The 26,614-nt window shown below is 42.1% G+C and overlaps 1 protein-coding gene across 2 annotated transcripts in view; it reads right to left on the bottom strand.

Annotated features, from left to right (window-relative positions):
- Positions 1 to 25,630, bottom strand: part of SLC24A4 (solute carrier family 24 member 4) — a 161,957-nt gene extending 136,327 nt beyond the window's left edge. For both annotated transcript variants that reach the window (XR_009460247.1, XM_006271078.3), the window contains exons 1-2: positions 25,301 to 25,630; positions 22,895 to 23,005 (exon numbers count right to left, since the gene is read on the bottom strand). Coding sequence is in view for 1 of the 2 variants with exons in the window: in XM_006271078.3 (XP_006271140.2) it covers positions 22,895 to 23,005; positions 25,301 to 25,457 (268 nt within the window). In the remaining variant the exon portion in view is untranslated. The remainder of the gene's footprint in view (positions 1 to 22,894; positions 23,006 to 25,300) is intronic.
- Positions 25,631 to 26,614: the final 984 nt, after the last annotated feature.

The raw sequence follows: 26,614 nt of genomic DNA, 5'->3' as shown, positions 1-26,614 counted from the left end.
CATTCCCACACAGTCCCCTCAAGCCCCTGCTCCAGCCCCATACCCCTCCAAACCTCACCCTCACAAACCCCACACCCCTTCCCCCCCACAAATCTCACACCCTGCGTGCCCAGCGGACCACATGGGATGGGATGGGATGGGATGGGATGGGATGGGACCTGCTGACGGGAGCTGTGGCTGCAGGTTCAGCTGCCATACTGTAGCCCTGCCCCATGCCCACACCATTGCTGGATCATGCGGCCCAAGCCTGGGGGGTGGCTCCTGGTCTCAGGAACCAATTGTGTGGGGGGTGTGATGGGCTGGAGGGAGGGGCGAAGGTGGCAGCAGGGGTATGTGAGAGAGAGATGGGGGTTGGAGGTGGGGAGCACTCCAGGTAGGAGAGGACTCCAGAGCCAGGCTTAGGGCCCCCCTGCTGCCCTAGGGCACCCTGTGTAGCAGAAGGCCAGCCTGAGAGGAAAGGCCCAGCTCAGTCCCTGTTCCCTAGTCAAGGGCTTCCCAGGAACAGCATGGGGCAGGGAGCAGAACAGCAAGGGCTAGCACTGCTCAAAGCCACAAAGCAGTGGGTGGGACAGCTGCAGCTGGACTCATGTCCTGGTGCTGGGACAGAGCTGTGGCCAGGAGGGAGCTAGTGGGGACAGGCAGGGGCTGCAGGTCAGGAGTGAAGGGACCTGGGGGAGAGGAGGCTGTGGGTTGAGAGTGTGGGGCAAGGGCAGGGGCAGGGCACTGGCATATCAGTGCTGCTCAGTGCCACACATCCTGGTAAGCAAAGTGGGTAGGGGCAGCTCTGATTTTTATATGACAAAAAAAACAAAAGCAAATGCCAAAGTGTATAGATATTTATTCTGTAGTTGTTCTAACTTTAACACTACTTAACACTGTAGTTGTTCTAACTTTAACACTACTTAACTTCCAGACTTAGTATGGTCTAATTGTAACATTTTATTAATATATTTACCATTTTAAAGCAATTTGGAAGCTCGCCAGTGCCTCAATCACTATAATAAAATAAATTCTAGATACCTATAAATTTTTGCACTTGATATGATTTGGGTTTTTTATCATGGAAAATCAAAACTCCCCCTGGCTCACCAGGACACAGGCCCAGCTGCGGTCCTCTTTCTTTCTTTTTTAGTTTTACATGCACATGCACAAGGACTATATACACTTACGCAGAAGACACCAATGATTTAAGAAGGTGATTTTAGAGTGAAATCAAAAGTAGTGATAGTAAAACATACTAAATTTGCTTGATTTAAAATCAATGTTAGTGTAAATGACAGGCTGCCTAAAGAATAGCATTGACAAAGCCAGAATTTCTCTACAACCAGGGAAATGTTCCAAGTAACCTCAGATGAGGGGAAAAAAAGCAGACTGCCAAAATCACCTGATTGAAAGCAAAACTGTGTATCCCTGGTATTCAGTTTGGCTGTAACTTAAGTGGTTGTATCCTCTCCACTAAGATTGTGTGTGCTTGTCACAAGAAAGTCTATACACTATAAATTTCTGCTTACACGCAGTGTACTGCATTGTAGGTTTGAAGCATCCCAAACTGCTGTAGAACCCTCAAAATTCTTTTACTGAAACTGTTTTTGAACAGAAACTTGAGGTGTCTCATTAAGTACAGACACCTTAGTGTGTAGTGGTTCTCAACCCTTTTAGACTTGAGGCACCCCTTGAAAAATGCCAGCTCTTGGTTTTCACTAATGCTTTGACTACAGAAAAATAACAGAGCAATTCTTCTCTTGCAAAGAACACAGAAAGCCACTACAGGTCAGAATGCATTTAATGTTATGGATTCCTATTTGAAATCTCTGGGTTTATCTTCTCAATCATGTTTGCGCACCTAACAGTACTTAAATGATGTGGTACCCTAAGGCACCTTTGAAAGAATCTCAAGGCACCCCAGGATGCCACAGAGAATCATTGCTATAGTATGTCATGGGAGACAGAACATGGGCTGTGACATGACTACAAGAGAAGAATGTAAATATTCTTTCCCAAAAAGTTTTACTTCTTGATTTTTTTAAAATTAGGAATTAGATATTTTTCTGCTGAAGAAAAAAACACAATATTTACCTGAATTGAAGATTACTTCCATTTTAAGACAACACCCCCCCAATAATTAGATTATGACAAATTTTATCATTCCCGCGTATAGAATCTAATTAGTAGAAGGTTGTTATTCATTCCCACCACTGCCCTCCCCTCCCCATTGCTGTGATGAGAAAAGCAGTGGTGGGGAATGAAGGCTCCAAACCCTGCCCTTTGCTCCCCCCATGTCCATGCCTGCCAACTGCCCCACGTCTACCTGTTCCTCCTTGCCTGGTCCTGCCCCCCCCTGCAACCCATGTCCTGCCCTGCAACCCATGTCCAGCCTCCCCTTACCTTCTACTGCAGCTGTGCTCCTCTGGAGCAGTCAGCAGCAGCAGTGGCCCAGGCCCAGCCCAGCCAGGGAGATGAGGTGGCAGCTCTTGGTCAGGCTGGATCAGGGCTGGAAGGACTGGAGCCAGAGAAGAAAGAAAGGGAGAAGGGGAGAGCTTGATGGGGTGGGGTCAGGGAGTAGTGGGAGAAGGTAGGGGGACTGAAACAGGAATGGGGGGCAAAGGGTTGGGGACAGGCTACAGGTTCCCCCCCACCCGTCTTCCCCATGCTCCCCCCAGCCGTGTGCCCCCTCCACTGCCAAATGAGTCACTCCAATCGGGGTCAGGGAGCAGCTTAGCTTCAGCTCCAGCCTGTCCAGGGCTGAAGCTGAAGCTGAGTTGCCCCAGGGCATACTCAAATCCAAGGTGAGGCTTCCCTCCCCACTGCCCCCTCACCCTGTGCTTCATCTTGCATTTGAGTAAATACAGTAATCCCTCATCCTCTGGCCTGGTCTAACTTATATCTTAGCATACACCATTCAAACGGGTACTATACAGGGCCCAGGACATATGACAAGTTGGCCATGAGTATGTTGAGTATGAGTAGTTGGCCAAAGAACAGATGAGTCTTAAGGAACACAATGGAACATAGAAAGGTGCTGGGGTACAGAGGAATCGGTGGAGGAACAGATTAACATAGTTTGCTACTTGCCCAACAGTGGCCAAATCTTCCTGAACTTCCATGAGAAGCACCCTCTCATTTAGTTGCTGACAACTTAAGAGCCTAGGTACGCCTTCCAGGACAAGTATTCCGAACATTACTTACCCAAGACACAAAGCTCAAAGGAGTGCCCACAGCCCACATTCCTCTGACAACAATATATATAGTGTCTTAGTTTCAAAAATCTGTCCCTCCCTCCACTAAATCAACAAGTGATTAATGGAAAGCCCCAGTAAAAGTATACACAATCATTTACTTAAGAGACTGAGATTGATGTTTAGAGCAATACAAGCAACTCATCTAAACCATCTTCAATATAATTATGTATAAAGAAGTTTTGCCCAAACAGTTTTAATAGTACAAAGGCTTCTTAATTAAAAGCATCAGGAAGAGTCAAAAGACTGAAAGAAGGCATAAAATGCAAACTGCAATGCAAAATACAGTAGTGTACTGCAAGAGGAAGGCAACAGAAAAGGCTGGAGCGATTTGAATGTCTTTACCCAGATACAGTTTCATTATTGTAGGCTTTTAAAGGTTTGGAGGTGCCTAAAGATGCAAATATAGGTGCTTTTAAAAATCCAACTAGGCAACTAACTCCCATTGATTTTAATGGAATTTAGTCATCCAGAGGGACTTTTCAAAAGCTCTCAACACCCACTGATTTCAGAGGCACCTGTGAAAACTACAATATGGACCTTTAGAAAATCTAACCCACAATGTTTAATGGAATTTTGCACCAGAACTTCATTAGCATTATATTAACTCAATGGGACCATTGAGAAATAAGATTGAGGGACAAATCCACTGCTTGTTGTAAGCGGGTACAACACACACAAAGTATATTTTGTTTGTTTAAACTACTGACATAAGATCAGTAGTTTTGGGCATGCAGAAACAGCAACAATACAAGTTGTCAGGAGCACAGAATGTTTTTGGCCTATAAATAGTTCCAGTTGACATTGTTGGGAGTTTTTCCAAGGATCAAGAACAGTAGAGAGACCTAAAGGTTTAGAGCCAAACACTAGTCCACCTAATATGCTCTAAAGTGGATTTTGCCAAATCCTATTCCTTTTACTCAAGTCCCTGAAAAATACATTAATATGCCTACTTTGGAAAATGCCATCATGTTACCCTTAAGACTAAGGCACAAAAAGGAGCAAGCTGGAGGATGATTTTTGCATTGACTTGTTTTTTGCCAGGACTCAAGCAGAGTGGAATGGTATCACCCTTAGGCACCTAGTAGGTAGGATAGGATCTGGCCTTCTCCATTTCCACTCTGCCCCCAAAAGTCACCATGAAAAGGTAGATTATTTGGTATCTTCTTCTTCTCCCTACCTTTTCTTTTTTAGAAAAACACATCAAGTGATAGTTACTCAGACATTCTCCAGAGAAATTAGTTTCACTGGGATCTTTTGCAACAGGATAACCCATGAAAAAGGAGTGTAAACATGGAAAGAAATCCATCTTAGCACCTTCTATCTGCACCAGATTTTAAATGTTACATATTTTAAGATCTACCATAATATTTTGCAATATTCTTTCACCTGGTAGCCTCATCTTTCTTTATTATCTACAATTTCCCTTCAGGGCTTAAGCTATAGAATTGGGCAGGGTGATGCTTGCTGATGCTATAAAAATATCTGAGCGATTCCATATGCCTGACTACAGATCTGAGTGATACCAAGTAATTAAAGAGTCAAATAGATAATCACTATTCAAAATGAAAAACAAGCTTCTCTGGTTCTTTGTTCAAAATATGCTGACTTCAATAACATGGAAGGAAAAACTGATGATTGTTCCTAATTTAAAAGAAAATTTGAGGCATATTGTTAATATGAATCCAAGGCCTTTTTGTCATTGAATCAAAATAGTAAATCTTTCATATGAATTACAATATTCTTAAAATTCAAAGAGTACAATATTCCAAACCCTAAATAACCCAGGACTTCTTTGCACAAATCCTCAGCTAACAAATCCTTCCTCATCTATCCAAAGGCTGCAGTTTTAGAAGTTATTAGATAATTGACTTGCACACTAGCACTACTAGTCATACAAAGATAGACTCAGTATATGTATATTTACTCTCCATTTCCCAAACTAGCATCGCTTCTTGAGAATGGTTTGGGATAGCTCCTTAGCTGTTGTAATTTGGTGTGTCTGTCTCCTTTGGCTTTATACTGCTATATATCTGGTTCAGCATTAACACAAAAGAATGCAGCTAACACTGCCCTGTTGAAAACTGCTGACAAGAGAGCAAGCTGGCAATAAATATCCAGAAATTTGAGCAAAATAATTTTATTTTCACCTCCCCAGCTTCAAGCCACAATTTTACTGCAGGTAAATATAGACACAAATTTTAATTCTTCACTACATGTTGTTCCTTGACCCCATTTTTAAACTTCACCAAAGGAGTCACATATTTTGATTCTGTGACAGTAGATCTTACCATGCGCCTGCTGATTATTAGAGTCACTGTTATCTATGACACAGTTTGAATGCCAGTGTTTCATGCTCCATCAGGTTTAACAAGCATAAGTGTTGGCTAGTAAAATTGAAAAAAAAATCTATGCAATATACAAAGATGTATTGTAAAACATACTGCTTTTATGGATTAGTTACTGAGTACATGATGAAAGATTGCTCCCATTAGATGAAACAGTCCAATACTGCACACCCTACCTGTGCAAATCCTGCTGACATCAGCAGTCATTGAAAGAAGGCTGCTGGGTTAAGCCCACATAAAATACTTTTTAAGAGCAAAAAGCTTGGGTATTGCTCCCTATTATCATTCCATAGGTCTTTATTTTGCAAAGTTATGTGCCTAATACTAAGCAGTCTCTACTGAAGTCCGTGTATTCACATTCAAGCTTAGTGGCAGGCCCATGTGTAAGGTGGCAATTCAAAAAAATGCTTAAGTGCGCCTGGCAACTGACTCCCCTGCCCAACCCCTGGCTTCTTTACTTTTCATTCCATCCAGGAAGAGCACGCACCAACTGCTGAAACTTCCTTAGCCTGACGAAGGGTTTTTGAACCCGAAAGCTTGCTTAATAACTATTCTCCAACCATTTGGGTTGGTCTAATAAAAGATATCAAATTCACCAAAGGAACCTTGTCTGCCTATGTCCTTAGACCAACACGGCTACAACCTAAACCCCTGCTTAGCTTTAAGCATGTGCCCATGCCCCAGGGACTTCAGTGGGATTTGAACACATGCTTAGAGTGGTGTCCTAAACAGAAACTCTTCCAAGTTAGGGTCAAACTGCCTAGATAAATCAATAACCAATGAAGTTCTGCGCACCCTCAGCTCCCAAAAAGTCAGTGGAATTTTGGGGCCCCAGAGCCTTAATAAATCAAGCTGTCAGCGAACAATCTTTATATTCAGCGATTCATATTATGAATGTTTATTGCTTTCTTTAATATTGATCTTTCTGTTGCTATAATTAAAGTCCAATATTCTATCTTGCTATAATGAAATAGTCACAATCCTCAGGTTTTCATGCCCCCTAAAAATAAAAATTTCAGCAGCCATTTGACAATCGAATTCTTTTTTTTTACTACCTACTACTACTACTACTACTCCTTCCAAGATATGCCTGTTTTCAGAACATTTGTCAAATTACACCCCCCCCCCCCCAAGCCAACACATTAATACAATCACTGAATCAGAATCACAGCAGAAATTACAGGTTCAGTTTTTCAAGATGCACATAACCAAGTGAGTTCACATAAACACCTGGTCTGCATCCCCAGCCTGGGAAGTACATATGTTGCTACAGGTTTTGGTATGAGAAACAGCATGGTGGTGTGGGAAGTGACAAGGTTTTTTTGGAGTGGGGGAGTGAGAGGAGAGAAAGATTTGGAACAACAATTCTTCATACTTCTTTCCAAGCTTTCAGGTACGCACCTCCAAACTATTTTGAGGTTCATCAAGACATCACTATCCCCTATAGGTGTTATTTACAGTAGGCTACAGACAGGTATATGAACCAGCTTGCCCAAGGTTGTCACAGTAAGAGATGGTAACAAAAACCTGCTCTCTGTAATTTCCTCCTACTGTGAACAAATGGCTCCTGCAATCTTTCTCGCTAAAAGGTGGATAATAAGATGCCAATCAGAAGGGGAGCATAAAAAAATGAAGCACTGTTCAAAGGTGGGAGAGATTTGTCTCATACAACCCTCCCCTCTCCTGTACACTCTTCAAACAGATTTAAGTTTTTAGGAGAATATGACTCTGCAATACAAAATTGATCCAAACTGTGAAATGAAATGACTCTCACAAAACAACAAAAGTCACTCATCCAGTCCTTAACTCTGCAAGTGAGGTTTTTTGGGAATTTAACTTCAGAGCCATGGTAGTATCTAATATACAAGACAATACTTGCTGCCCTGTTTTACAGAACTCAGTGTAGTTTTGTTTCTAATGAGTTACTCATTAATACATATATTCACAAAAGATACCTGAATTAACTCAAAATTAAGGGGAACAAAAGAAAAAGAAAAAAAATGAAGTAGCATTTGTTAGTTGCACAATAGTTTCAGTAAATAAAATTAGGCAACATGCCCTGAAACTAGAGAAATATTTGACAGACAGTATTAACTTTTGGTCAGTCTGCAAAACGGATTTGAAAGATTTTTATCTGTTAATACGTGGAGTAATGTATGTGTGTGTGGGGAGGGTTACACTATTTTAATTATGTATTCCCTCTCTCTAGTACTAGTGTGCAAATATCCATACAAAAAAAATCTAGATCTTTTGAACAAAAACACAAAGAAAATGAAAAAGATCTGATTTACTTTCTAATATAGCAAATCTATGACCAAAAATGCCACACTTCTATCACTAGTTTTTAGTGGTACAGCTCCCTGGCATTATAAACAGCATCTGAAGCAACATGCCTAGAATTTAAGCCTTCTAAACTGTATGAAAATCTTTGGACTAACAGCAGTCACCTAACAAAAGGGCAAAATTTGCTTTCAGCTATAGAGCCACATGTATCCACATACTCACGATCTCCAGGAAGAATCCAAACATAGTGTAACTCTAGCTAATCTTATAATTGCAAAAGGCTTTATCTGTGGCTGTTAAATAATACGATCTAAGTTGTCTCTCCATGCAACCAAAATAGCAAGCCAGTAAAGGTTTTGCTATACTGCTTACATAACTAATGAAAGAGACCATGTTGTAAAAATTACCTTTTAAAGAAACATTACCTTTGTATTTCAGAGCATATAAATAAGTTTGTTGTTATGGCTAGAAAAGTCTGTTATACATTCTACATATAAAAAGACTACCTAATACATAATTAAAAATTAAAATGTCTCACTTGTTTTTCCCAGTTTATTATTCTTAAAAATAAATTTTGTAGAAGGATTTGAGTCTTGTGAGGGACTGGGAAGAATCAAGACAGAGGAAAGAGCAGCACAATGAACTGAATGATTTAGGGAGAAGAAAAAATCTACCTTCCATATGTAAATATAACTATTTTAAACAAGCCAATTCATGTTTATTTTAGGCCTAAATGAGAATGTGTGAGATGGTACCCAACTCTCCCGCATCTTGACTTTTTTTTGTTGGGTGGGGCACAGAGCATGATTCACCTAAATCTCACATTATTTCCAAGAAATAAGAATTTACCCCCAAATAGTATTTATATAGGTGGCCACAATATGATACTATTAACAAGCTTTAGTATTACAGAGGTTCTTTTTATGTTTGAATCCCTTTAAAAGAGAAAAATAATCCACACATACAGCCTCATTTGATTGTGTTTGTAAAGGAGCCTATGGGAGCTGAGTACCAAGTTCCATTCAGTTCCTTTAGGTTTTTGTGGAAAATGCCTTAATCCTCAGAACAGCCCATACGCAAGTCTCTAATCCACTTGCCTAGACAATGACTGTCAGTCACACACTGGTCCAGTTTCAGGCTCATTTAGCCAAGTTTAGTGTCAAACATGAACAAAAGACAGGGCAGCCAAAATCCCCATACCCTTACCAACCCCACAGTAGGGCCAGCATATCCATTAGTCTCCTTCCACATCAGGCCAGCTTCCCTTCCTCTAGATGAGTGGTTTTCAAACTTCCTGAAGTCACGAAACCCTTTTGTATCACTTCTTCTGCCCCAGAGTCCCTACTCCTATCCTGAAGACTGATATGGAGCCAGGCAACCTGGCTGGTGGTGCACTGCTTCCTGGCTCACTCTGCCATTACTCCCTATCTCTTTGTGGAACCCCACATTGGGAGGGCTCCATGCACCATGCATTGAAAAACACTGCTCTAGCCACCCCTGGCCTGCCAACTATTTCCCTTTCCTCTGGAAAGCTCTTTTAAGTCTCTGAGCTGGGTCCCGCCCTAATCAGTGGATCCTTCTCATCTGACTAGCCTTCCTCAAACAATGGCTAGCTGCTCCTTAGTGAGTCTATGCTCATAAAGGGGTTGGACTCGATGATCCGCCGGGGTCCCTTCCAGTCTGAATATCTATGAAATCTATGAAAGGGGCAGAAGGTCCTGTTATACATCTCCTTTGAAAGGTGGAAAAACTGAAGGAGGGTGACTTTCTCAAATGCACATTCAGTACGCAGTTCTGGAGCCAAAACTGGAACTTAGGTGTTCTTGGTTCTCAAGTGTATGTTGAAAGCACTGAACTACATCCCTCTTTCAGAGTAGTCCAGGAGAGTCCCAATCTCTCACTTGTCTAGGATGCAGCTGCCCAGTTGCAAAGAAAATTCAGGCACATTAACAGCATGTGTAGATGTGCCCGCTGTTGCCTAATATTACTAGAGAACTGCATTTCTATGGAGAAAGAAACCATATTACAACACTTCAGGCCTCCAACCATAATTAAATGTGCATCTACCTGTCTAAGGAAAATCCTCCATGGAACTGCATAGTTCTAATATTTCATTGTACCCACAAGTCCTGCAACATATGAGGCCACAATATCAAAACCAGGAGATCTTCAAGGTGGCTTGAGATGGAGAATTTTAACCATATTTGCAGCATTTTTTTCACTAAAAAAAATGAATAGTCCACCTGCTACCATTCCAATCTTGTTGGCTGTCTTATCACAAAAGAATGACATTGGCAGCTAAACACATATAGCATTCAACAAGCAAGGGCTGGTTGAAAAACTTTAAAAAGTGATAATTTACCCTCAAAAACTGAGAAAGAAGTTGTGCATTTCACCCTCCGTTTTCTAGCCAGCTCTAGTGCAGTGTCACTGGTTTCACTTGCACGCGAACAGCTTCTAAAAACACTGTGTGTGACTAAGCCTATGGTAGGCAAATTGGATAACAGCACTTGCCTTTTCCAAATCATTTAAAATGTCTCCAACTTTATCCCAACCATGCAGTTAGTCCAATAAAAGATATCACCCACAAAGATCCTTGCCTCTTGCATAATTCCTGGACCTACAACACCACTCCACCACTACCTTTCTCTCTCTCTTACACCTCCCCCCTGCCTTTGGTTTTGAATTGGAGAACCAGGTAGTGCCTGGTTTCTGACTTATCTAGATCTGGCATACTGCACATTTTTTTCACAGGAAACCACAGACAAAATCCACAAAAACTCCTCCTTATTGTTTTGTAACCAGTGTTCTAAGCAGTCCTTTAACCTGACTGCTTTAACCAAGTTATTCCCTTTAAATTCTATAGGAAAAGCAATAGTGTTCCTGCAGATGAATCCCAATAACACATTAGAAAGTGATCTTCACATTGCCTAAGTCTGATTTGCTATTGCTGTGCATCAGGTAAAATTCAATCTTGTTTTATGACCTGTGCTATTTTGCAAACAGAGAAGGCAGTCTAGTTCCAATCTTTAATTACTTAAGTAATGCTTACTAAACTTAGTTGCCCTGACTATACACAGATTAAAGCAGTTGTGGAGATGATCCCAGATAGTCTTTCCAAATAAGAATTTCTTTATCACGTGATTTTATACTAATCAAGCCTAGTTGACCAAATACCTATACTAAACCCTCAGGGAATTAAACAGCCTAATCAATCCATGTAACAAATACAGGTCTGAAAGACATGTTAATACAGTAAAGCCCTCTGGTAGGGTACTATCCACTTAGGGTCAGTGGAAAGTTCTCATCAACTTCAACTGGCATTGGTCTCTTGTAAGCAAAAAGATTGACTCTCACGTGACAACCCATCTGAACTGTTTTCCCTTTGTAGCCTGTGAGCAATAACATAGCTTCTATCTTTCACTCCTAGAATGGCAAGAACACGGACACTTCTGCCGTTACCTCTACTAAGTGATATCTTTACCAGCAAGGCACTTCCTAACTCCCCACTGTGAATAAGTACAGAAACAGTCATTCAGGGACTCCTTTTTACTCCTTTCACTTGTGTTACGTTTCTCTTCCTCTTCTCAACTGAAGCAGAGAAAGGGGAGGTGATCATCATTTTCTAACATAGCATTTAACTGTCTGGGAAGTAAGCACTACCGTGCTCCCTGAAACTTAACTTAAACCCTGTAAAATTCAGTGTAACAGAGTGAAAGTCAAGTGAACTGAAGTAGTTTGGAATGTAGCATCATTATATTTGTACTACTATTTAAGATGGGTGGCCCATTCTGCTAGATTCTTTAAAACATTCAGAAAGATTCTCCTCCTGTTCTGAACAGTTTATGTTTTAATATGAAGTAAGAGGCTAAATTATAGGGATATGAAAAACAAGAGGATAAAAGGAGGGCCTGGAAAGAGGATAAGAATTACAGTAAGATCCCACAGAGCAGTGAACTTGCTATGAGTGTAACTCAGTGGTTTGAAAATAAATATTCTCAGCTCTTCTGATGACCTGCTGTGTAACTTGGGACATGTTACTTCAGTCAGCTTCTTTGGACATCTGTCTTATCCACTTAGGTTGTAAGTGTTTAGGAACACAGAGAAGGCAAAAGGTAGGGCAGGGTGGCACCTTAAAGACTAGTCACAGACACAGGGACAAAGAGTGTTAATGCATTTGTACAGCACCATGTGCAATATTGGTTGCACCTATGAATTACCCTACTAGAAATAAAAATCAATACACTTTTCTCACTTTTCTTTCCATGTGGCCAACACTAGGTGACTGATTCCATGAATCCTTTCCCTTTTTGTGTCCTTGTGACATGATATTTAGCAGAATTTGCAGATTTGTTGGGATCTGACAGGGCCATGACAGAGCACTTCTGTTGTGACCTATTCCATGAGTGCACTATGGTACTGAGGAGAGATTTGGAGGAGGAAAATTAACAGATTTCCATATGAGATCAGGGAAGAAATTCTGTCCATTGGGACAGCAAACAGACAGAGTAGAAGAGGTCAAATGGACATCTGAAGATAACATTACTAGCAAGATTTATGACAAAAGCCTACAGCAGGTATGTAGGAAGGGGATGACTTATGAATTGCATTAAAAGATAAGACCAACATTTATATTTGATGCAATAGATAACAAGGAGCCAGTGAAGTGATGCCAAGATAAGCTGACATGATCATGGAGCCTCTAAAATAACAAAAAGTTCAACCTGAACCCTCAATAAAGCCATGAACTAAGGATATACACAAGCTGAGGATGTACATCTGAAAGTTTATGTGGGCAAAAAGCCCTTTCCTAGAGAGTCAATATTTAATGTTAAAAATCATATACTGTATTTTGGTGCATATTACCCACCCTGGAATAAAACACACACCCTATTTTTGGAAGACCCCAAGAAGGAAAAAAAATCTTACCTTGGAGTACAGGTAAAATATCTGAGGTCTGGGGTCTCTGGAATTTTGGACCATGAGCCAGGGCTAGAGGCCAGGGGCTTTGGGGCTGCAGGCCACACACCAGGGCTGGGGGCTTGGGAGCTGGGTTTTAGGGGCTGAGAACTGGGGGCTTAGGAGCTGGAGCCACATGCCAAGGCTGAGGAGCAGAGCTGGGGACTGCATGCGGGCCAGGGGCTGTGTGGTGGGGCCTGACCCAGCCACAGCAGGGTGGGGGCTGAGGGGCAGGGCCCAGCCCAATCCAGCTGCGGTGGGGTCCAAGCCAGAACATGGTAGGGATGAGGCCTATGTGGTGAGCCCTGATTCAGATGCAGCAGCACTGGGGGTCATGTAGCAGTGCCTGGTCTGATCTGGAAGTAGCAGAGCTGGGGCCAAGAAGTGGATCCAATCCTTCAAGTTGGCTTTGAAGCCCCTTGCCAGGTGTGACCCAGCATATGGTCCTGGGCTTAGCACATCAGTTCATCCCAGTACCTGGCTCCTGAGCTAGTGAGCAGAATATGACCACAGGAGAAAGACCTGGGTGCCACAACAATTGATGCTGCCACCACCCTGCCTCCTCACCGCCAAATGTCTGGACCCAAGGGGAGCCTTTTCCTCGCATATAATGTGGACCCCAATTTTCCCCAGCTGGTTTGGAGGCAAAAGATGTGGGTTACATGTGACAAAATACGGTAATTCAAAGTATGTATTTAATAACAGAAAATGAAAAAATAAATTATTTTCTCAAATTGGTTTCTTACGTTTTAGTACTGTATCCATAACATGGAATCACTGGGGTACATGGGAATATAACAAACTTTAAAAGGGCCATCAGACCCCCAAATGTTTGACAGTCATTGACCTAGAGTCCAGCTAATCATGTCTCCCTGTGCCAAGTCACTGGCATTCGTGAATGCAGTAAGAAACGTATCATTAGATTTTTTTTAACTTCTACTATCTTTAATGCTGAGATTTACTATCTTCAATACTTCCTGAGGGAGCAGTATTCTTTCAATCAAGTGTTTTTTAATTAAGCCTGATCCAGTGGTTCCAGCACTGTGTGGGTGCTCAGGAAGTTCTGTGTTCTATCCTTCCTCTTCCTGTGGCTGCCCCAAGTCAGTACTTTCGACAAGACTTCATAAATTGGCTTTGCTCCACATGGGCTCACAAATGAAGGCTTTGAAAATGTCCTATACTGCTGCACAGTCATGAACCAAAACTAAAAACACCTTTAGTGCCTCAGTCTTTGAGTATACAACTTCATAAATCTTGAGTTGCTTTTTGATATATGTTGTAGCCACGGTGGTCGAGGAAATATGAGAGACACAAGGATGTTTCTGCAGTGATACCTTTTATTGAAACAACTGCATAGTTGAGAGAGATTTTAAACAAGCATTCAGGCAGAAGATGACCTTCCTCAGGTCTGAGAAAGGAGGAGACACAGCTTGAGCTAAGTAGCAAAGAAGCAATTCTTGACAAACTATTACTTAACACAAGCTGTGTCTGCTTTTTCTCCAGATTTGAGGAAGGGTACCATGCATCAATTGCGCAGTTGGTTCAATTAAAGATATCTTGCCATTTTAAGTCTTTTCTTCAACAAATTCGAGTTGTCAGTGGAACTTATCCACATGCATTTGAAAGCATGATATTCTTCTCTTCTTTTCTTTTCTCAAGTCAGAATTAGCCTTAAAATATGTAGCTTTCCTGCATCTTTATACACCTCTCCAGCTTCCACCTCCACAACAAACTCCTCAGCTTCTCCTCTATGACCCTTCTTGATTTAATATCTCTTTATCTATCATATCTATTACCTTCCAGTTGTATTGATCCCCACTTTCATTCTGCCAGTGATGTCATCCCCATTTGCTGCATGTCATATATTTCCTTACATGCAAGAAAAAGAATGAAGTACAGTCATGATCTGTAAGGTCACTTCCTTATCTGCCTTCAGATAAGGTGGTGCCGGCAAACCACTGCCGTATGATAACAGACAGACAGGTAACTAGCCAAGACTACAAACTGCGGTGCAAAACTCTATTCTCTTCCTACTTGCCAGGGGCACCTACATAAATCATTACAGTATCAAAGAATGGATGCAGTGTTTTAAAATCTGTCAAACAATCCAGTGTTTCATAAAGACTTTGTCCCAGGCTGACCTCTGAAGCTTGGATTAACGTGCACATGGATTGATTTATGACGCCTTTTCAATCCCAATTTCCAAGAACACTGGAGTGAAGTATGATAATAGCTATGCATGACACAAAAAGAGAGACGACAGTACTTTCCATCTTAACTTCAGTACATGGCTGTGTGTCAGGCACAATAATAATAATAATGACAAAGGCAGGAGAAAGGTACAGAAGTAAGTAATGAAAATAAAACAGGAAGGCTCAAGGACAGGTATGTGAAAATATGGCCTTATCAATGCTAAAATGTACAGATTTTTTATGTGCATTTATTAGTGGAAGAAACATCCAAAAGAAGAGTTTAGTTTAACAGCCACCCACATGAGGGAAGAAGTGCTTATACAATATGCACACCTAATTCCTGATTAAGGCTGAGCTGAGTCATGGCAATGTAGTAGGCCATTTCTCATTATCTTTCATTCTGAAAATCTCAGTTCAAGTCCAGTCCTATCCCAGCTAGACTGTCACTAGTTTGCTTTGACCTTAAGCCAGAAGTTCCTTGCTCTGCCAAAGATTTCCTATGTATCCTTGGGCAAGTTACTTATATAACCGGTCTGTGTCTCAGTTGCTCCACTCCCAGGAATGCTGCAAGCATAAAGACAGTACAGTATGCTCAGTTGTTCTGGTGATGGGGCCATATAAGCACTTAAGATATCTAAATATGATAGTTGGGCATAAGTTGAAAAGTGTAGATTTGATTCTAGAGTTAAACTTCTGGGGTTTTGATTCAACTCAGAAAAAGGGAAAAGGCATTCAACTATAGAATTCAGATGTGGTTCTGAACTTTCCCACATTTTAGGGATGTATTGGGATCTGTGGTTTAGTTTCAAGCCCATTTCTAATCTGAACACAGATTTATCTTGTAGGACTGACAGGATACAGAATGTTTATTACTGAAGAAAAATCTAATGTGAATGAATATGAGTCACATGAAATAATAACAGCATCATGCAATATTTTTATGTTTAAGAATAGACAGAAATCTATTGAATGGTGTTTCTTTTTGGTTCTTCTGCCGCTGTTTACTATACTCTAAAGGCCAGGTTTAGTCAGAGATTTATTTACTGTGTTTTTAACTACTTCCTGCAATCTTGGCACCTAGACCTGGGGAAATGTATAAATTACCCTGGAGTTCATCTTGTGATCTCAGCTCTCATGGGAAAGCTGCTGCCAGGTTAAGCTGAAACACAGATAGATCTGTTTGTTTCATTGCTTTGTAATATTTGGGGTGTCCATTTTAATAAAAAATTGGGAAGTGAATAATTAAGGCAGGAGGTTAGTTGTTTCTGTAATTTTAGCTCATGTCTAAATAGGGTTTTCAGTATGAATTATTTCAGAGAAAGCACACTGAACAAAAGATTTTTACTCATATAACTCGAGTAGCTTTTTCATACTGCAGCACAGGGCAGGGTGTCACCTTAGAGACTAACTCTCAATAACTCTCAATATACACTTACAAAGCCTGGGATGAAAAGTCAGAAGTTCAACCTAAATTTAGGGGTAAATTCTGAACGGGAGAATTGGGAGAACCTTGGGAGACAGCAAAGAATAAGTTGCCATTAAATGTTTGTCAGTTGCCTTCAAAAAGTCCACTTAAAGTGACTTTAAATCATCACAAATCCATCTCACCTAGGAAACAGAAACCACCTGAATGAGATCACAATCAATAAAGGTTAGCACTCAGAATCTACAGGGACAAGAGAGAGTCCTGAGATTCATTTTTTTTACAAAACAAGAAAGTGACAATTGACAAGTGAACTAAGTTATGTTATTGCTGGTTAGTAAATCTTTCTGCAGCTGACAAGCTGTATTTTGTTACTCCCTCCCTCTAGGAATTTGTATCTGAAACCAAGAATTTTGTGCATTCCCTTATTTTGATGTTGGCTGAACTGACACTAAGATAGAATATATAGGGCTCTCAAACTACTTGTTGGGTCTTTGGAGGTTTAAGAGATAGTAGTAAAGTAACATTACACCATAATATACATACTGTCAATAAATCAATGCTGCTACTATAGTTGCTTATTTTTTTATGTAAAAGAATAGAAACGTTTGAGTAGTTATGACAGACTAGAGAGAAGAATTTGCAAAGAGCATACTACAGTTATTACTGATGTTACTGCAGAGAGACAGGAAGGATTTTTTGGGTAATACCTTTTATTGAACAAGCTGCATGGTTGGGATAAAGCAGACAAGTTTTCAAATGCAAGGCATTCTTCATCAGAGGTGAGGAGGGAAGCAAGCGCAGTGCTTGTTAAGAACAGTGGGTAGAGCTGTGAAATCAGAGGGAGGAGAAATTCCCAGGGGCAGCAGACAAACAATTAGCAGAAGAAAAGAGTTCTGATTACTGAGAGATCAAGGCCTAGCAAAAGGGAATGCACTGGACATTCTACAAATACACATTAAAAACACATGTCTTCAGGCCCTGAGGAGTCATTATTTCAACTGCCCACAAGAAAGACGAAGAGTGGGAGACAGAAGTATTATCCCTATTTTACAGATGAGGAATTGAGATCATAAAAAAAACCCGTCATATTAAGGTCACACAAAAAATCAGGTTCAGATCCAGGAACTGATATCTGGACTTCTCCCCCAAGCTCAGTTCGATGTCCAAAGCATCAAAAATGTCCTTTCCCTGTCTATTGACAAGTATTATTTCCACTGATTTTAAGAGAATGAAGTTTTTAAGCATATTGCTTACTGTGGTTTGTTACACCTTTTAAATTAAAATGCTAAACAAATCTTCCAAAATTCAATCAACATTTGAGCACTCCAGTTGTAAATTGGAAATATAATCTAGACAATATTATTATACCATTGTTTAAAAAAAATACAAAGGCGCTAGGGAAAATGAAAGGTATGTTCCACAAACACAGAAGGAATGTTTATTTCAGCTTTAGTGAACAATGCTCTTGATTCAAAGTATTAAAATGGGTCTGAGGATTGCAAAAATAAAATGATTGAAACAATAAAAGAAAAAATGCTTACTGAATGGTGAAAAAAGAATATTTAACTAAGCATAGTCTTTTTAAATACAGCATTTAGATGGAAGTGAGTACATCACAAAAAACCTTGCTTTTTCATACAAAATGGCATTTTTCTATCTTCTTAATAAAATCTACTTTTAGGAATCAATCCTGTTGGCATTAAAGTCAAGATGAACATTGCCACTGATTACTGTAGCAGTAAGATTGAGATATCAATGCGTTAATTGCAGCGCATTACCAAAAACATCTAAATTTCTTCAGTTTCTCTACAAAGTCTAAGGCTTGGATAATTCAAATGTACATAGGCTTAATGACTAGGGCTCCATTCTGATCTCAGTTAAATCACTGTATACACCATTTAAATCAACAGAGTTACCTGGGATTTATGCAGGTAGGCCAGATTCTTATCTCAGATATTTCTACACACTGGGATGCTGAAAGGCACAGCTGTTGTTAGCAAATTCTCTGTATCTCACTGCATGTGGGCTGATGAGTATTGTGACTTTTTTTGCTTCGTTGATGGCAAGGAAGGTACCACAATGTGTATTTTAATTTTAGGAGAAGGTGCACATCAGAATCTAAGATTGAGCCCTATCCTGCACCCAATCTATAGTCCATTTTTGCCATCACTATCAGTGGGACAGAGATACTTTGAACCAAGTGAAAAAAGTCGCAATTCAAGAAACATATGATGCAGTGGTCTCTGGACAGAATATCATAAATTCTTCAATTTCAAAGCTGTCAACCAACTTATTTAAAAGAGTGACAGTAATGTATTTTAATATATTTCTCATCTCTGGTAATTATTTTAATATTCTCCCCCTCCAATGCAGTTATTAGTGGAGAATGTTTACAATAACAGAAAACTGTTCAAATCAAGTGCTTTAATATCCTAATATAACTCAATTGAGTCATATGACTAGAATGTTTCTAAGTGGAAGAAACACAGCACCATCCAGTCACTCCACAACTGCAACTGCACTTGAAATGTTACTCATAGATCTGGAGAAAACAGAGATTGTGGGAACATTTTGAAGCAAGAGGGAAGCAATCAGAGCATAGAACCTGTAAGTCAGTCATGATGGGCAGATGGCATTTTGAGAGCTAGTGAGACTGTTGGCAGATGGCACTAACTGTTTGGAGCAGGCAAAAAAATGGTTACAAACTGATTAGAACTGTTAAGATACAAAAGACAACCAGTCCTTTCTGATGCCTTTGCTTTAGAATGGAGTTAGAGCACTCCCTTCCTTGGAAAGCCACTAAAGTGCCTTTTCAGAGATGGAAGAAAACTGAGCACAGTTTCCCTCATCATGGTGGTTCCCCAAACTTGTTCAAGGGGTAGATAAGTGGGCTTACACCACATGAAATAAGCAGTCGGTTCAGTCTCCAGAATGTATGGGTCTTGGAGGATTTTCAGAGGCTCAGAGCCATTTGCTTAGAAGCCCTAGACCCTTGTGTAGCTCTGTTACCCTCTCCACCTCCAATTTCTTGGCTGCTTGGCAGCATTGCTGCATGGGAACCTGTCTCTCCAGATATGCCCCAGGAACTTCTAGTAGAGAGGGAGTTTCATGTCACAAGGCAGGCTTTGGAGGGAGCTTGATATGGCTACAGGCTATATATTAATGACTAAATATTTGATGTTGGGCCACAGTATGAGTTGCTATGGGAATAACTGGTCTTCCACCTGATTACATCCTACCCACTTGCAAGTCCCCTGTTGCCTGTGTGTGTGTATTTATATAGGTGATATATTAACCTCTCCCTCTAGAGCATGTCTTGCTAAAAGGGATTTGCAGCACCACCTCAGATGTTGGTGAATGTCACAACATTCATCTCAAATGTTCACCTGGCCTCTAAGTGTTAAGATAAATCTTTCCCTTTCCAGGTCTCCAGTATTAGCAAATAAATGTCTCTTCATTTTCTTCTCCATCCTTCAGAGCCTCAGGGTTCTTTTCTTAAACAGTACTGCCAGGACTTCAAAGTGTTTGCTGTTCTGATATAGAAATGCCCCAGCAGCATTAATAATGTTTTCAAGATAACACAATACAAAAAAACCTGCTTTGGTAAAAAAGCATGTTCAGATAGTAAAGGCTTCTCTGTTTTCTAGTGGCATGGGTTACAGAATCTTTCCCCAAGATATATTAGCCAGGATGAGACTTTGTCACAACTGTCATGAACTGCTGACTTTATACATATCTATAGCTGTAACTTTGGACAATTTAGAATAATTGTTTTTGCATGTGAGTGACTGTGTGAATTTGGTAAGAAGGTAAATAAATGACATAATTTTTCTTAGATCCTTGAAAGATGTGAAGTGAAGCTCTGGACTATGTGGGAAACTAGTAAAACAGAAGCTCAGCAACAACCTTGTAGTGACATGATGAGTGGCAAGTGGATGACTCCTGGCAAGAATTTGCATTCCCCAAGGGGTCATGAACATGCTGTCTCTCCAAGCACACATGCAAAAACAAATCTACATAAACAAAGTTTTATATAAGGTATCTTTATATTTGAATGTACAAATACAAACACCTGTGGGACTCATGAGTAGCCTAAGATAGATATGGAATAATCAGTTTCCATGCTAGTACCAATGTACAGCCCTCTTATATGTTATCATAGCCTGTGCTCTAAAAAGTGAAAAAAAATGGAGGTTGTTTTGTGTATAACAGTGCCTAGGTCCTCATTCGTTTTTTAAGAAAATCTTAAAATGGAAAAGATGGTTTTGTGGTTTAGGTACAAGATGAAGATTTGGGAAATATGATTACTGTTCCCAGTTTTTGTCAAGAAAAAATTCTGTGTAATTTTGGTCAAGCTCCTTAACTTTTCTGTAACTCAGTTTCCCCATCTGTATTCTGAGGATGTTATTTATATATCTCATAGAGATATGAGATACTCACATGTTACTCTCTCATTTTTACGTATTAGTTGTCTCTGTAGCTTCCACTTATTAAACTGCAGCCTTCACTTTCTAGCCCTCAGACAGACAAGAGTAGCAGCAACAGAAAATCTTACTGGGGGAGGGGGGACATTTTTACTATTTGCAGACTTTTGTCTTCTATCTAATCACTCTTGGAATGTCTATCTTCTCTTCAACCTAAGGAAGACACAGAGAGATAAGCTTCACACAACCTGTAGCACAACAGGAAGTGGCTAAAATGCTGCTGCCACGTTCCTGTGACATTACTTGATAAGTGAATCTAAATAATAACTGCAGGCAACACTTAAGAAAAAATCTGAAATGAGCAATGCTTGTCGAGCTCACAAGTTTAATATGAGACTCAAGTTACTTGGTATTTTTCTTAAAGACCCAGATCCTGGAGACATTTAATAATTTTCTATTTTGGATAACAGGGCACTCTAAAAGCTCAAAATCCAAAAGAGAAATAACAAAATTATACTTTTACATCTCATAAGTTTTAAGACAATCTCATATTTTGGGAGGTTGCACAAGATTTCTTAACAGGACTATCAATCTTGCTTGAGTGATTTTATTCTCATTCTATGTTGCATATGGAAAATTATATTCTTCTCCATTAAGTTTTTAAAACATATATATATAGGGTGACCATATTACTTTTAAGGATATCTAGGACACACTCCCTTCCATCCCCAACTCTGCTGCAGGCAGCAGTGCTCTATCACAGTGCCTGCTTGCCCACCTGCCTGGCATACCATGCTATTCTATCTTGCTGGACTGCACTCCATGACCCTGCAATTCTGGTACTTCTGTATTAATTTCCACCAACCATCCAGGACTAGCCTACAAAATCCAGGACTTTCCTGGCCAAACCAGGACACATGGTCACCGTACATATATATAACAGCCAGTGTAATGAAGTGAATGACCATTTCAACCTAGATCGTCTCAAGTTATGTTTATTTGTCTCTTTCTCTATAGCAACACCTTTTATAGAATAGTCAACATTATCATAATTGTTTACATAAGTGCACACAACAGCAAACAGATTTCTTTCCGCATACCCAGTGCCTATAAGGAAACTTTGGGACACCATGACTAAAGACTTGTGCTTTGCTGATGCTAGCTAAACTTTTTTCACTTGTCCCTTAGAACTGCACATTAAAGCTAAAACAGACTTGTACATGTAGAAGGCAGTTGCACAACTCTGAACTCTAGTAAATCAGAGCTGTCAGTACCATAGTGCAGAATAGGTGCTGTCTGTTTTTGTTAGAAGGTGCAGCCACCATCCTAACTCAAGGCCAAGGGGAATTAGGCCACAGAAAAACATGGAGGGTAAAAGCATTAAGGACTTAAATTCACATCAGACTGTACCCCTCTGTTACAGCCCTCAGTAAATCATGGTTCCAGGGCCAGGACTGAAATGGCGAGATACAATGAATGTCAAGATGGCTGAATTCCCTGCTGCCTGCCTCATCTCTTCTCTCCCCAAAATGCCAATTCTGACACATTCCAAACCTGAAAAGCTAAATATGCTTCTTTTAACTTAGCTTGGTGCAGCTTTGAACTCACAGCAATTGATACAATAAGTTACCTTAATAAACCATTACATTAAGTAGCGATTTCAGCATTGTAACCTTTTCTACTTACGGTTCCAAAAAAAGTGCACAACCTGCTAACAGGCAGCAGCAACTGGACAGAAATGACAAGAAGGAAAGGTACTTTGAAATCCAACCTCTAGGACGAGCCTCATGAGACCTTAGACACAACGTTATGACTGAACATTACCTTTGCTAAAGCCCTTGAGTTGCTTAGCAGTACCACCAAGTACTTTGCTCATAAACCTTTTCTCTATATGGCACAGCCTTGCCTTTTCATAAGTTTGACATTTTTATGTTCACAATGACACATCACTGCAGTTTTCGTTATGACTGCACAATGCAGTAGATCTCAACAGCCTACAAGATACCATAAAGCTTTCATTCCTTACCTGGGTCTGTACAGTTCTTTTCTTCATGTGTCCCATTTTGTGATACCATTAGTCTTCTATTCCTCCATATTTCTGACAAAATACGTTTGTCTGCAGTAGCTGATTCTTGTCCTATATTAAATAAAAAAAATGTTTGTTTAATGGTCAGCAATGCTACCTGTATCTTCCCAGTTGGAATGTACCTACCTTCTGGACAAGAGATCTGAGAGGCTATGAGTATGTCACATGCCAGTGTAGCAGTGCACGGGAGCTAGCACAGGTAATTTTAATAGTCAAGATGCAGTGACATGGGCTTTAGTGCATGCTAACAATCAGTGTACATAGCCAGGTCCTCTGAGGATTTGTATTCCAGCTGCTGGCACATGCTAAAAATTGCGCTATTGCACATTCACTGCTATTGTTACCCATGCCAGTTAGATTAATCTTGCACAGGTATGCTAACATGTGCTACAATCACGTTTGCTTTGCTGTGTAGGCACTCTCTAAGTTTGGCATTGAAATCTTTGAATATACACAAATATGTGCATGTATATGCATGCACACACATACAATATGTTGTCCAGGAGCATAAGGATGCAGGTAGATACCCAATACATGGGGGCAGAGGTGACTTCTTTTTTCCCTCAAAAAGATTCCACATGGGCACAGTTTTTTCACACACATGTTGACTTAAAAGTGAATATCTGCTACAAGGGACTGACCTGGTCAGCACTAAGAGCGTTTTGGCAATGGGTCCAATCCAAAACATTTGGGAGATATGTTGAAAAAAAACAACCTACAAGATCAGGTCCTGCAAGCTCTAATGGGACAAAACTCCCACTGAAGTCAATAGAAAGTTGCTCGAGCAAGTGTTCTAGGATCAGGCTCCATTAAACTTATCCATCCACCTCTCCATATATCATGTAAGGAGCATTTGTGCTAATGGAAATTGCATAATTATAACCACGGGAAGAATAGACCCCTTTAATATAATCCTTTCCATCTTTATCCTACCTGCTTAAAATGCATGCTTCATATTAAAATTTAGTCAGGGTCTAATTCGATATTTTATAGAATCTATATTTTATCAGGCATAATTTAACTTCAGCGGGAATTTTGCCCAAGTAAGAAACGAGAAAACCCGGTCTTTGTTAGTTTGGCTAGTGCCACTGTCAAAATGTTTGATTGATGCCACAGCTATAAGAACACAGAAGACAGAAGATCAATATTTATAGGATGTTTCAGTCCCAATTAACAACCAAAACCTCAAGTTATGATGGTCTTGTTGATAACCCCTGAGACTGTAGAAGCAACGTACATCATCTGACCTTCATCAGATAACTTGCCTATATTATGATTTTGTGACCAAGATATATCCATTCCCTTAAAAGAAGCTTTCTTTGTTCCCAAAATCTTCATAACTAAATAGAACTGCAGTTGGGTATTTTCACAGACCAATTAAAAATATCACAAACTATTCTGAATGTGGGAAATTACAGTACATTTTCAAGGCTGCAACACAGAATGATTTCCAAAACTCTGCGGTCAATATTAGATCACCTGTGTGAAGATTGCTAACTTCATCCACTAATGGTTTGTTGTCACCCTAGATCAGGTTCAAGTGTAACAGGCAATGAATTGAGCAGGAGAGTGTTAAAAACCATGAAAACTTTTACTGAAAATATTTTTCAAGCACAGCTTTCCACTCCAGCTTTAACAGGAGACAGCAAATGCCCAGCCATGCTTCTACAGAAGCTGGAGTGTCTAAAATTAAAGTGGGTCTGCCTTTTGAAAGAAAAAAAAATCACAGATGCATCCCTACCCCCATGCAAGGAGCTCAGCTGATTTCAAGGCTGCCGGGAAGTGCCAGCTCCTGGGCCACGGCTGCATCTTTAAAACACGATATGAGCAGGAGAAAAGCAAAGGGAAGGAAGGGGAACTTGCTGCCTTTTTTCCTTTCAAAAGGCAGTAAGTTTAAAACTAACACAAGGATGTTCGTCTCCACCCAGCGTGTCATTAGAGAGGCACCGGTGGCACCGGAGAGACACACGTGGGGGAAGCCGACAGTTTGTTGGGATCGGGACTGGACGGAGTCGGGGGCGGGGGGCACAGCCCCTGAATCCGAGCTTCCTGGACCCTAAATGCTGGGGGCTGCCAGCGGGGGGACCCCGGTGACGCGCGGCTCGCTCTCCTTTCAGCACCCGTCAGCAGGACGCCGGGCACCGCGGGCCAGGTCTGACCCGCCAGGGGCGGCTGCTCGGCCCCGGCCTCGGCCCTGCGAAGCGCCGCGCGGGCAGAAGAGCCGCGCGAGGGCAGCGCCCCGGGCCGGCAGGGCGGCTGCGACCCGCGCAGCGGGCGGGCCGAGGGGCCGGGAGCGCAGCCCGATCTGCAGCCCCAACAGGTGCCGGCCGCCCCGCAGGCACGTACCTGGCGCGGCGAGCAGGCTGCACAGGCACCACACGACGAAGAGGAGGGCGCCGAGGAAACCCAGCTGCTGCGGCAGCATCTCCCGCCGCTGCCGGACCCTGCGCAGCCGGAGCGGCCCGGCCCGGGCGGGCGCGGGCGGCTGCTGCCCCGGCCCCATGTGCAGAAGGACGGCGCGTGGGGGCGGCACGGGGCGCGGGGCTCAGGGCCGGGCGCTCCCCGCCGAGGGCTGCGCAGCCTCCTCCATCCCGAGCCGCCGCCAAGTTTCCCCGCTTCCCAGCGCTGCTGCTGCTGCCGGAGCGGCGCGGGCGGGCGGCGGGCGGGGCTGAGCGGGCACAGCCTCCCCCCTGCCGGCCTCCCTCCCTCCCCGCGGGGCCCGGCAACTTTGTCGCCGCTCCCCGGGACACCTCGGCGACACCCGCCCGCCCGGCCGCCCGGCAAGGGTAATCCTCCCCGCCAGTCCGCCCCGCTAATCCCCGCCCGCGCGGCTAGGGCTGCCCCGGCCCCCGGCCCCCGGCCCCGGGGCGGCTGCTGCTGCTGTGAGGGCAGGTCCGGGCTGGCCGGCCCCAGCGCCCTCAGCCAGGCGCCCCGGCAGCTTCGGAGGGGTGCCGCCGCGGGAGTCACCAGATAAACCCTGAGTGCGTATTAAGGGGGAGCGGGCGCTGAGCCCCTTATAAGAGATGAGAGCCCTGAAATCATAACCTAGGGCAGGACCGGGGGAGGGGTGGGGGGGGCTCTGATCCCGTGGCGCCTTCGCTTAGGTGGACTTGTTAATCAGTGAACTGGTTTGTTTGTTTTTTTAATTTTTTTTGCAGACCCCCCAGCCCACCAAGAGTCAAAGTGTAGTTTGAACCCTGGATAAACCCCGAGGTTTCCAATAGGAGCCCACGGAATCTGGACCGCTCTGACCGCCGGACTCTTCGGCCCCGGAGAACCGCGTCCTTCAGCTCCCGCAATCAAGAAAGGAGCTGAGGTTTTCTGAGGGCACTGAGGTTGTCTGAGACCTGGAAGGCAGAGAACCATTTGCACCACACAAGTGACTCCATGAGGAGTGTTTTGATTTGTGTTTTAGCCCTGCTCAGAGCCACAGTGACATGGGGGGTCTTATTCAGGACCCTATGAACAGTGCTGTTCATAGCAAGTGGGGGAGGGCAAGTGGGGTGACTGCCCCAGGCACCAAAGTGAAGGGGTGCCAACAGGTGCTGCCCAGCCAGGGTGGGGTGCAGGACAGAGCCAAGAGCAGCTCGTTTGAGGGGGGCGCGCAGGGATGGGGGGAGGGTGGCTTCTGCCACTGCATGCACTCCAGGGCAAGCATGG

This window comes from Alligator mississippiensis, chromosome 2 (genome assembly GCF_030867095.1).
Source record: "Alligator mississippiensis isolate rAllMis1 chromosome 2, rAllMis1, whole genome shotgun sequence".
Lineage (NCBI taxonomy): Eukaryota > Metazoa > Chordata > Crocodylia > Alligatoridae > Alligator > Alligator mississippiensis.
Note: the sequence above shows the minus strand (reverse complement) of the source record. Positions and strands in the feature narration are given on the sequence as shown.